The sequence below is a fragment of the Hyla sarda genome, chromosome 2 (assembly GCF_029499605.1).
Source record: "Hyla sarda isolate aHylSar1 chromosome 2, aHylSar1.hap1, whole genome shotgun sequence".
In the NCBI taxonomy this organism is placed as follows: Eukaryota; Metazoa; Chordata; class Amphibia; order Anura; family Hylidae; genus Hyla; species Hyla sarda.
In genome coordinates, this window is record NC_079190.1 from 16,790,883 (window position 1) to 16,802,971 (window position 12,089).

The following is a 12,089-nucleotide window of genomic DNA, read 5'->3' on the forward strand; positions in this document are numbered from 1 at the left end:
AATCAATGAACTGCAGCGGGTTTGCAGGTGCAGAGACCGCCAGCGCTGCCGGCTTCTCTGCCCCTGCCTGTCCTGGGGTCCCTGCTGCCGGCCCTTCTCTCCCCCTGGCTATCGGCGCCGCTGCCCGTTCTCTCCCTATGACTATCGGTGCCGCTGCCCCGTTGCCTCACCCATCCCCGATTGCATAATTACCTGTTGCCGGGTCGTCACTCGTCATTGCGCCGCGCCGTGCCGTGCAGTGCATAGCAACGACTCATGGGACGCACACCGGAGGCCTGGAGCAGCGCGGACCCGACCCCGCAAACAAGTAATTATGCAACCGGGGATGGGGGAGGCAATGGGGCAGCGGCGCCAGCAATGGGTGTCGCTGCCCCCTCTCTCCCGCTGTCTGTCGGTGCCGGCAATGGGGCTCCGGCACCGATAGTCAGGGGGAGAGAACGGGCAGCAGCGCCGATAGCCAGCGGGAGAGAAGCGGCGGCAGCAGGGCTCTAGACCCCAGGAAAGGCAGGGTGGAGAAGTGGGCAGTGATGGCCTCTCTCCCCCTGCCTTTCCTGGGGGTGTATCGGGGTATACGCATGCACACACACGCTCCATCATTTTACCAAAGATATTTGGGTACAAAAACTTTTTTTACCCAAATATCCTTGGTAAAATGAGGGTGCGTGTTATAGGCCGGTGCGTGGTATACCCCGATAAATACGGTAATTCATTTCAATGAGCCGACCACAGTGAAAAGCGGACTCCGATCGGCTCATTTTTGCCTCGTATGCGGTTTCCCCACCTCACCTAAAACCGCAGCGGAGTCAGCTTTTCACTGCGGTCGGCTCATTGAAATGAATTACATGTTTGTATTATTTTGTCATTTTGATATAATGAAATAAAAAAAAAAAGGTTAAAAAAAAAAAAAAGGTAAGAAAAGAAATGAATTACATACAGGCGGCATACGGCAGGGATTCGGGAGCGCTAGGTTTTAGCTCCCCCCCAGCCATATGTGGTCCCGTATTGGTTAAAAATGTGATGTGAACCCAGCCTTACAGGAATTAGGTTTATTTTTTTTTCATTACCCTGAAATATTGTGGTTTTTATTTCCCATCTGACCGTCTGTGAATCCGTCACATGGGTGGGCACTTTTTTTTTACAATAGGGTCTGTGGTCATAGTGTGGGCTATGGAGGTCGGGGTTGACATAAATTTTATTGCCGGGGGTGAGTTTAGCGCTGGCTGCCCATAGAACCATATACTGTATACACACACACAAGCTGCCGCCCTCCCTCCACATTCCCTATTAACCCCCTACGGCAGTGTTTCCCAACCAGGGTGCCTCCAGCTGTTGCAAAACAACTCCCAGCATGCCTGGACAGCCTTTGGCTGTCCGGGCATGCTGGGAGTTGTAGTTTTGCAACTGCTGGAGGCACCCTGGTTGGGAAACACTGCCCTACTGTTAGTCTGTACCACAGGGAACTGCGCTTGTAGTATTTTTTTTTATTTTTTTTGTTTTATTACTGGGAGATATTTTTATATTTAGACAAAAATTTTTTTTACACTGAACCACCCATGATGTGTATGTCCCAACTGTTTAGATGCCATGGTCGCTATTGATTGCTGCATCTAAACCAGGGGTCTCAAACTGATGGCCCTCCAGATGTTGCAAAACTTCAACTCCCAGCATTCCCGACAGCCGTTAGCTGCAGCAAAGGGCTGTCTGGGCACGTCCAAGCATGCTGGGAGTTGAAGTTTTGCAACATCTGGAGGGCCACCAGTTTGAGACCACTGATCTAAACAGTTAAATGACCAGCACTGGGGTGATAAGATGAGATGTCGGTCATTACCTGCAGGTAACAGCAGCCAGCATGCGCGGGTAGGGCTTGGCTTTGCTTTAGAATTCTACTCATACTCCCCTCACCTAAGCTGTAAGTGTAATTCATGGGTCTGGAATAGGGTCGCCACCTCTTTCTTGCAAAAAAATACCGGCCATACTAATTTGCATAATGAATTATAATATATGCGTGACATCACAGGATACACATGAGGGCTAAATTTTGTCCTATTCTGACCCCTATAACTTTTTTTTTTCATTTTTTGCACCCTGATCTGTAGTTTTTAATACCATTTTTGTTTTTGTGACTTTTTTTTGATCGCTTTTTTTTTTTTTTAAATTAAATTCAGGAGTTGTAGTTAGTTACTAACTACAACTCCCAGCATGCTCTGATACAGCCTGTGGCTCAGCAGCTGCACCAAACGAAAACTACAACTCCCAGCATGTTGGACTATATAGTAGTATACAGTATAGGTCAGTGTTTCCCAACCAGAGCGCCTCCAGCTGTTGCAAAACTACAACTCCCAGCATGCCCAGACAGCCGTTGGCTGTCCGGGCATGCTGGGAGTTGTAGTTTTGCAACAGCTGGAGGCGCTCTGGTTGGGAAACACTGGTATAGTATATGGTGCAACATTCTAGCAGTTAAAGGATTGGTTGGATAAATACCGGCTGTTGCATTGCCGATATTTTTTTTTATATAAAAATACCGTCAGGGTGGCCAAAATATTGTCTGTGTCGGTAAAATACCAGCCAGGTGGCAACCCTAGTCTGGAAGGGGTTAATCGTAGAGTTTTTCTTGTTGTGCTTTTTTTCATCTGAATGTTGAGAATTCTGATCTCTGCTTTCACAGGTTTGATGAATTTGATGAAGCGATAGATGAAGCGATTGAGGATGACATCAGGGATGCAGATGGAGGAGGTGGTGAGTCATTTCCATTGTTAAAGGGGAACTCGGGTGGAAAACAAATGTTTTCAAATCAACTGGTGCCAGAAAGTTAAAGGGGTACTCCGCCCCTAGACATTTTATCCCCTATCCAAAGGATAGGGGATAAGATGTCAGATCGCCGCGGTCCCGCTGCTGGGGACCCCCGGGATCCCCGCTGCGGCACTGCGCTATCATTACAGCACAGAGCGAGTTCGCTCTGTGCGTAATGACGGGCGATACGGAGGACGGAGCAGCGTGACGTCACGGCTCCGCCCCTCATGACGTCACGGCCCGTTCCCTTAATGCAAGTCTATGGGAGGGGGCGTGACGACCGCCACGCCCCCTCCCATAGACTTGTATTGAAAGGGGCGGGCCGTGATGTCACGATGCTCCGGCCCCTGTACCGCCCATCATTATGTGCAGAGCGAGCTCGCTCTGCGCAGTAATGATGGCGGGGTGCCGCAGCGGAGATCCCGGGGGTCCCCAGCAGCGGGACCCCGGTGATCTGACATCTTATCCCCTATCCTTTGGATAGGGGATAAGATGTCTAGGGGCGGAATACCCCTTTAAACAGTTTTGAAAATTACTTTTATTTAAAAATGTTAATCCTTCCAGTACTTATAAGCTGCTGTATACTACAGAGAAACTTGTGAAGTTCTTTCCAGTCTGACCACAGTGCTCTCTGCCATGTCGGGAACTGTCCAGATTAGAAGCAAATCCCCATAGAAAACCTCTCCTGCTCTGGACAGTTCCTGACACGGACAGAGGTGTCAGCAGAGAGCACTGTGGTCAGACTGGAAAGAACTGCAGAAATGTCTCTGTAGTATACAGCAGCTGATAAGTACTGGAAGGATTAATATTTTTAAATGAAAGTAATTTACTAAACTGTTTAACTTTTTGGCACCAGTTGATTTAAAAACATTTGTTTTCCCACTTGAGTTCCCCTTTAAATGGCGTCTGTCTCTTCAGTAACACAATCCAAATACAGACGACTTATACAAAAAAAATGGCTGCTTTCGGATCTTGCAATTTCCGGTCTGTCCAGTACCTTATTGTGTCTATTTCCCCCTGTTTATAAAGGTGGCGGTGGTGGCGGCAGAGGAAAGGACATGTCTAACATCACTGGCCACCGAGGCAAAGACATATCCACCATCTTGGAAGGAGAAAGGGAAGAAGGAAAACGTCCTCAAAGGGCCGTCACACGGCGCAAGAAGCGGCGGCGATTAAATGACCTAGACAGTGATAGCAACATGGACGAAGAGGAGAGCGAGGACGAGTTCCGGATCAGTGAGGGGTAAGTCTATCTTCCGCATATGTCTGACCGCCGCTGTGCAGAGGATACGAAACGCTCATCACACTTTTAAAACCCACATTGTGTTTGTAGATCTCAAGAGGAATTTGTTGTGTCTGAAAACGTAGAAGAAAGCGAAGATCTGCCGTCTAATGACAGTGATTTTGGTGCTCGCCGACCGCGCCGGCACTACAGCCGACCAGTGAGGCAAAGTAGGCGGATAAAGAGGCGTAGTGTCCGGAGGAGGTACTCGGATGATGACGAAGATGACGATGATGAATCTGATGATGAAAGTCAAGCAACTGGTAACTTATTATTTTTTTGCCCTCCCTGCACCCTTTACCCTTCCTGCTATAATAGTATATAAAGTTGCTCAGGTACTTGGCTCACTTTAACCCCTGGACGTAAATGTACGTCCTGGTTTGGCTGTACTTAGCGCACCAGGACGTACATTTACGTCCTGTGTATGACCGCGAGCATCTGAATGGTGCTCGCGTCATACTTTGTAGGTTCCGGTTGCTATCAGCAGCTGGGGACCTGCCAGTAATGGCCGACATCTGCGATCGCGCGGATGTCCACCATTACCCCCTCAGATGCCGTGATCAGTACAGATCACGACATCTGCGGCAATGCGCATGTTAAAATAGATGATCGGATCGCCAGCAGCGCTGCCGTGACGAATCGATCATCTGTAATGGCGGATGGAGGTCCCCTCACCTGCCTCTGTCCGTCTCCCCTTGTCTCCTGGTCTGAGATCGAGCAGACCAGAGCAGAAGATCCCCGATAACACTGATCAGTGCTATGCCCTTTGCATAATATTGAACAGTATTAGCAATCATATGATTGCTATAGATAGTTCCCTATGGGGACATAAAAAAAAAATAAATTGAAAAATGTAAAAATAAAAAAGTGAAAAATCCCCTCCCTTAATAAAAATGAAAATTCATTTTTTCTAATTTTTACCCCCAAAAAGCGTAATTTTTTTTTAATAAACATATTTGGTATCGCCACGTGCGTAAATGTCCGAACTATCAAAATATAATGTTAATGATCCCATACGGTGAACGGCGTAAAAGTAAAAAATAGTCCAAAAATGCAGCTTTTTTGTCACATTTTATTCCCAAAAATTTTTATAAAAAAAGATCTAAGTTTTATATATGCAAATGTGGTATCGATAAAAAGATGAGATGACGGTGCAAAAAATGAGCCCTCATACCGCTCTATATAAGGAAAAATTTAAAAGTTATAGGTGATCAAAATAGGGCGATTTTAGATTACTGACTTTGTACAAAAAGTTTGATACTTTTATATTTTTGTACTGCTTAAAAAAAAAAAAAAAATCTAGCCATGGGTATCATTTTAATCGTATGGACCCACAGAATAAAGAACATATGTCATTTTTACCGTAAAGTGTACAGTCAGAAAACAAAACCCTCCAAAATGTGCAAAATTGTGGTTTTCATTTAAATTTCCTCCCTAAAAATAATTTTTGGGGGTTCGCCGTACATTTTATGGTAAAATAAGGGTTTCATTACAAAGTACAATTGGTCACACAAAAAACAAGCCCTTATATGGGTCGGTAGATGGAAATATGAGTTATGAATTTTGGAAGGCGAGGAGGAAAAAATGAAAACTCAAAAATAAAATTGGTCTGATCCTTAAGGTTAACCCCTTAAGGACCAAGGACGTACCGGTACGTCCTTGGTCCTGCTCCCGTGATATAATGCGGGGTTACACAGTGACCCCGCATCATATCACGGCGGGCCCGGCGTCATAGTGAAGCCGGGACCCGCCGCTAATAGCGCGCGGCGCCGATCATGGCGCCGCGCACTATTAACCCTTTAGCCGCGTGCTCAAAGCTGAGCCGCGCGGCTAAAAGTGAAAGTAAAAGTGCCCGGCTAGCTCAGGGAGCTGTTCGGGATTGCTGCGATGAAATCGCGGCATCCCGAACAGCTATACTTCAGGAGCAAGGTCTCTTACCTTCCTTCCTGCAGTCCGATCGCCAATTGAATGATTCAAGCCTGAGATCCAGGCTTGATCATTCAATCGCCGAAAACACTGATGCATTCCTAGGGAGATGCATCAATCATTGTTAAAGATCAGCAAATGCAATGTTATAGCCCCCCCCTATAGGAGCTATAATATGGCATAAGAAAAGTGTTAAAAAATCACTAACCCTTTCAATGATCCCTTCCCCTAATAAAAGTTTGAATCACCCGGCATTTCCAAGTATAAAAAAAAAAAGTGTAAATAAAAATAAACATATGTGGTATCGCCGCGTGCGGAAATGTCCGAATTCTAAAGATATATAGCTTTTTAAACCGCACGTTCAATAGCGTACGCGCAAAAAAATTCCAAAGTCCAAAATAGCGTATTTTTGGTCACTTTTTATATCATGAAAATATGAATAAAAAGCGATCAAAGAGTCCGATCAATGCAAAAATGGTACCGCTAAAAACTTCAGATCACGGCGCAAAAAATGAGCCCTCATAGCGCCATGAACATGGAAAAATAAAATAGCTATAGGGCTCAGAAAATAACAATTTTAAACGTATACATTTTCCTGCATGATTTTATGATTTTTTTTCAGTAGTAATACAAAATCAAACCTATATAAGTAGGGGATCATTTTAACTGTATGGACCTAGAGAATAAAGATAAGGTGTCATTTTTACCGAAAAATTTACTACGTAGAAACGGAAGCCCCTAAAAGTTACAAAATGGCATTTTTTTTTTCAATTTTGTCGCACAATGATTTTTTTTTTCCCGCTTCGCCTTAGATTTTTGGGTAAAATGACTAGAATTGGTGGCGCAAAAAATAAGCCATCATATAGAATTTTAGGTGAAAATTTTAAAGTTATGATTTTTTTAAAGTTAAGGAGGAAAAATTGAAAATGAAAAAACGGAAAAAGCCCCGGTCCTTAAGGGGTTAAAATGGGCTTGGTCCTTAAGGGGTTAATGCACATATTTGACCTGCTGAGCTTTCCCTTCATGTCTGAGGCTACCTACCTGAGCCATTTATTGTCTTGTGCATGTCGCTGCAGAGACGGATAACAGTAGTGACTACAGTGATGACTACCTGGACACCCGGAGGAGGAGATCGCGGCGGAATCAGAAGCGGCAAGTCAACTACAAGGAGGACGATTCAGACAGTGATGGTTCACGGAAGCGGGGTGCTCGACATGGACGGGGGAAAGAAATGAGACGAGTCCTCAAGAGAAGATTCTCCACTTCTGAGAGCAATGGTGGGTGGTGGTGGTTGTGTTTTTGTACATACTGGCATAAGCATATCCTCACTTGTTGGATGTTTATAGGATAGTGCCATGGTGTCCAACCTGTGGTTCTCCAGCTGTTGCAAGACTACAACTCCCATCATGCCCGAACAGCCATTGGCTGTTAGGGGGGGGGGCACTCTTTCTTAACCAGCATCCATCCAGTTGTTGCAAAATTGCCCCTGCCGCCCTCCCTCCACTTTCCCTATTAAAAGGGGTGCTCCCGTGGAAAACTTTATTTTATTTATTTATTTTTTAAATCAACTGGTGCCAGAAAGTTAAACAGATTTGTAAATTACTTCTATTAAAAAATCTTAATCCTTCCATTACTTATTAGCTGCTGACTGCTACAGAGGAAATTATTTTCTTTTTGGAACACAGAGCTCTCTGCTGACATCACTAGCACAGTGCTCTCTGCTGACACCTCTGTCAGTTTTAAGAACTGACCAGAGTAGGAGAAAATGTCCAAAGAAAACATATGCTGCTCTGGACAGTTCCTAAAATGGACAGAGATGTCAGCAGAGAGCACTGTGCTCGTGATGTCAGCAGAGAACTCTGTGTTCCAAAAAGAAAAGCATAATGGTAGTAATTTACAAATCTGTTTAACTTTCTGGCACCAGTTGATTTGAAAAAAAATTATTTACACGGGAGTACCCCTTTAACCTACAGCAGTGTTTCCCAACCAGGGTGCCTCCAGCTGTTGCAAAACTAAAACTCCCAGCATGCCCGGACAGCCGTTGGCTGTCCGGGCATGCTGGGAGTTGTAGTTTTGCAACAGCTGGAGGCACCCTGGTTGGGAAACGCTGACCTAGGTTGTGGTGTAGAATAGGGATCGACAGATTATCGGTATGGCCGATATTATCGTCCGATAATCACGATTTTGGGCATTATTGGTATCAGCAATTACCTTGCCAATAAGCCGACAATGCACCGCACCCCCCCTTGAGCTCTGTGTTCCAAAAAGAAAAGAATTTCCTCTGTAGTATTCAGCAGCTAATAAGTACTGGAAGGATTAAGATTTTTTTTTATTTAATGGAAGTAATTTACAAATCTGCAATAAATGAAGAAGTAGTGAAGGGAGGCACATTCCAAAAACACGTGTGTAAGTATAAGGGTGGAAGTAGCGTGGACGAACAAAAATTAGGGGCCCACGTCTCAAAGGTGAAAAACAAAGCAGTCCAACCAATATAATGAATTGTAGTCTAGTGGTGGTGCCAGGATCCAAGAAATAGAAACAAATGTACAATAAACAAGAGAAAAGATCCAGCAACTCACCGCCGAGGTGACCGAGCAAGTGGACAGATGTCCACCTGCTTCCTCGCTGTGCCTCCACTTGCTCGGTCATCTCGGCGGTGAGTTGCTGGATCTTTTTCTCTTTTTTTATTGTACATAATTTACAAATCTGTTTAACTTTCTGGCACCAGTTGATTTAACCCCTTAAGGACCAGGGTTTTTTCCGTTTTTGCATTTTCGTTTTTTTGCTCCTCGCCTTTAAAAAATCATAACTCTTTCCATTTTGCACCCAAAAATCCATATGATGCTTATTTTTTGCGCCACCAATTCTACTTTGTAATGACGTCAGTCATTTTGCCCAAAAATCTACGGTGAAACAGAAAAAAAAATCATTGTGCGACAAAATAGAAAAAAAAACGCAGTTTTGTAGCTTTTGGGGGCTTCCGTTTCTACGTAGTACATTTTTCGGTAAAAATGAAACCTTATCTGTATTCTGTAGGTCCATACGATTAAAATGATCCCCTACTTATATAAGTTTGATTTTGTCGGACTTCTGGAAAAAATCATAACTACGTGCCGGAAAATGTATACGTTTTTAAAATTGTCATCTTCTGGCCCCTATAACTTTTTTATTTTTCCGTGTATGGGGCGGTATGAGGGCTCATTTTTGCGCCGTGATCTGAAGTTTTTAACGGTACCATTTTTGCATTGATATGACTTATTCATTTTTAAATTATATAAAAAGTGAGCCAAAATGCACTATTTTGGACTTATATATTTTACCATATATGTTTATTTTTATTTATACTGTGTTTTTTTTTTTTTTTAATGGGAAAAGGGGGGTGATTCAAACTTTTAATAGGGGAGGGGTTAAATGATATTCATTCACTTTTTTTTTCACTTTCTTTTTGCAGTGTTATAGCTCCCATAGGGACCTATAACACTGCACACACTGATCATTGTTATCCCATAGGGACCTATAACACTGCACACACTGATCATTGTTATCCCATAGGGACCTATAACACTGCACACACTGATCATTGTTATCCCATAGGGACCTATTACACTGCACACACTGATCTTTATCATTGATCACTGGTTTCTCATAAGAAACCAGTGATCAATGATTCTGCCGCATGACAGCTCATGTCTGGATCTCAGGCACTGAGCAGGCATTCGGCGATCGGACAGCGAGGAGACAGGTAGGGGCCCTCCCGCTGTCCTGTAAGCTGTTCGGGATGCTGCGATTTCGCCGCGGCTATCCCGAACGGCCCACTGAGTTAACCGGCAGCTTTCGCTTTTAGCCGCGCGGCTCAGCTCTGAGCGCGCGGCTAAAGGGTTAATAGCGCGCGGTGCCACGATCGGCGCTGCGTGCTATCAGCGGCGGGTCTCGGCTTCACTATGACGCCGGGCCCGCCGTGATATGATGCGGGGTTACCGTGTAACCCTGCGTTATATCACGGGAGCAGGACCAAGGACGTACCAGTACGTCCTTGGTCCTTAAGGGGTTAAAAAAAAAAATTCCACCGGAGTACCCCTTTAAAAGGATTGTTCAGTGAAAGACAACTAAATGTCTGATCTCGGGGGTCCGACAAACAATGGGGGAGATTTATCAAAACCTGTGTAGAGGAAGAGTGGTGCAGTTACCCATAGCAACCAATCAGATCGCTTCTTTCATTTTTAAAGCAGCCTGGGCAAAATAAAAGAAGCAACCTGGTTGCTAGGGGCAACTGCACCACTCTTCCTCTGAACAGGCTTTGATAAATTTCCCCCAATAACCCTGGCCCCACTACCCGCCGTACAATCTCCTGCATTTTTATAAACTACAGCTTTTGCAACAAGAAGTTTAAGACGCTAAATTCTGTCATTTTCCATTCCAGAGAGTGATGCTTCCCGATCCTCGGAGGAAAAGCCTCGAAACGTGCGGAAGAACCTTTTAAGGAAACGTATTAGAAGCTCCGACGAAGAACCTTCTGATGAAGAGGAGGAAGAGAAACCAGTCAGAAAGCGGTTAAACCGCATCGAGACGGATGACGAGGATGAAGAGGAAGGAGACTCCAAGGTGTGCAGCAGCGACAAGCCTCCTCCGTCAGAGGAGAAGCCGCCCGTGCCCAGTCCTGCCCCCACCGCCGCCACCGCACCCCCGGAAGGCACCAAGAAGCCTTCTTACCGGATAGAGAGTGACGATGAGGATGACTTTGAAACCGTTACAAAAGACGGGAGCCCGTTGGACTACAGCTTGGTGGATTTACCTTCCGCTAATGGACAAAGCCCGGAAAAATCTATCGAGACTTTAATCGGGAAACCGAGCGAAAAAAGCGAAACCACAAAGGACATTTCAGCCCCCGTCAGCCAGGCTTCCAACGGGACGGGGGGCAGTCAGGAGGCGGCGGGGGCCGAGGAGGATGAGGACGAACTCTTGAGAGTAACTGACCTTGTGGATTATGTCTGTAACAGTGAACAGTTATAAGATTTCCACCTCTTCCATTTTTTCGTGCTAATTTATTCCACCATAGCTCATCCCAGCCGGGCCAAGTGACGAATAATTTGCGGTTTTATTCCAACCCTCTTCACTACAAATTTTACCTTTTTTTTTTTTTTTTTCTAGAAGCGATAAACTTTGACCAGTTCTGCAGTCTTTCTGTGAAGTGACCAGTTTATGAATTTTCCAAAAAAAAAAAAAAAAAGAAAATTTTTCTGTACATTATTTCTTTTCATTTTTATTTTTATTTTTTAAATTTTCTCTCATTACATTTGTTGTGGTCATGGGTAATTTCACTGACTGAAACCATTGGAAACGACAAGCGAAAGGGGGGGGGGGGGGTGTAAAATGACGGCAACTTGTGGTACCTGGAGGGAAACTTTTGTGTATAGAGGGAAGGGGTTTTGGGAGGGGGAGGGGGGGGGGGGGGGGTTCAAGGGCGATATGCATTCCAGATGTCCCCCAAAAAAATTATTTTTGTTTAGGGAAGAAAATCCAAACTGAGAAGAAAAAGTAAAATAAAAAAAAGGGCAGAAAAGAAGTTGGGGGGGATGAGATGGGAAGAAGCACTTGATGCTTTTAGCTTTTTTTCATATGAGATATATATTCTATTTAATTACTCAGTACTTAGGTTACGATACAGGCAGTTCTAAATAATAAAAATTACCAACTACTTTTCCGTTGCTTTGTGAGTCTTAGCTATATGGTTGGTTGCCCCCCGTTTTATATATATATATATATATATATATATATATATATATATATATATAAATTTTTTTTTTTTTTGTATACCTAGTCTAGATTCCACAGTGACCACAAGATGTATATTTAACCACTTCTGTGTCAGAAGGCCCTTATATAACACATGTCGAAAACATTTTTTTGCTGCTGTCATTTCTATAGTTGATCCACAGAGAAGAAAAAACAAAATAATGAAATTTTTTTTAAGACATAGAGAGAAAAAAAAAAAAAAAAAGAAAAGAGACTTGTGCTGGATCTAGTGTCCTCTTTCTTTGTTGCTGCCATCTGTGATGTAAGTGTTCACTGCCTCCTGTTATATTAGAGACGT

The 12,089-nt window shown here is 44.1% G+C and overlaps 1 protein-coding gene across 1 annotated transcript in view; it reads left to right on the plus strand.

Moving 5' to 3' along the window:
• The window catches only part of RSF1 (remodeling and spacing factor 1), a 41,787-nt gene extending 30,444 nt beyond the window's left edge, over positions 1-11,343 (plus strand). Inside the window, exons 12-16 of the mRNA XM_056561251.1 lie at positions 2,666-2,736; positions 3,820-4,033; positions 4,124-4,335; positions 7,075-7,275; positions 10,419-11,343. Of these exons, the coding sequence (XP_056417226.1) occupies positions 2,666-2,736; positions 3,820-4,033; positions 4,124-4,335; positions 7,075-7,275; positions 10,419-11,008 (1,288 nt within the window). The 3' untranslated portion in view covers positions 11,009-11,343. The remainder of the gene's footprint in view (positions 1-2,665; positions 2,737-3,819; positions 4,034-4,123; positions 4,336-7,074; positions 7,276-10,418) is intronic.
• The last annotated feature ends 746 nt before the right edge of the window (positions 11,344-12,089 follow it).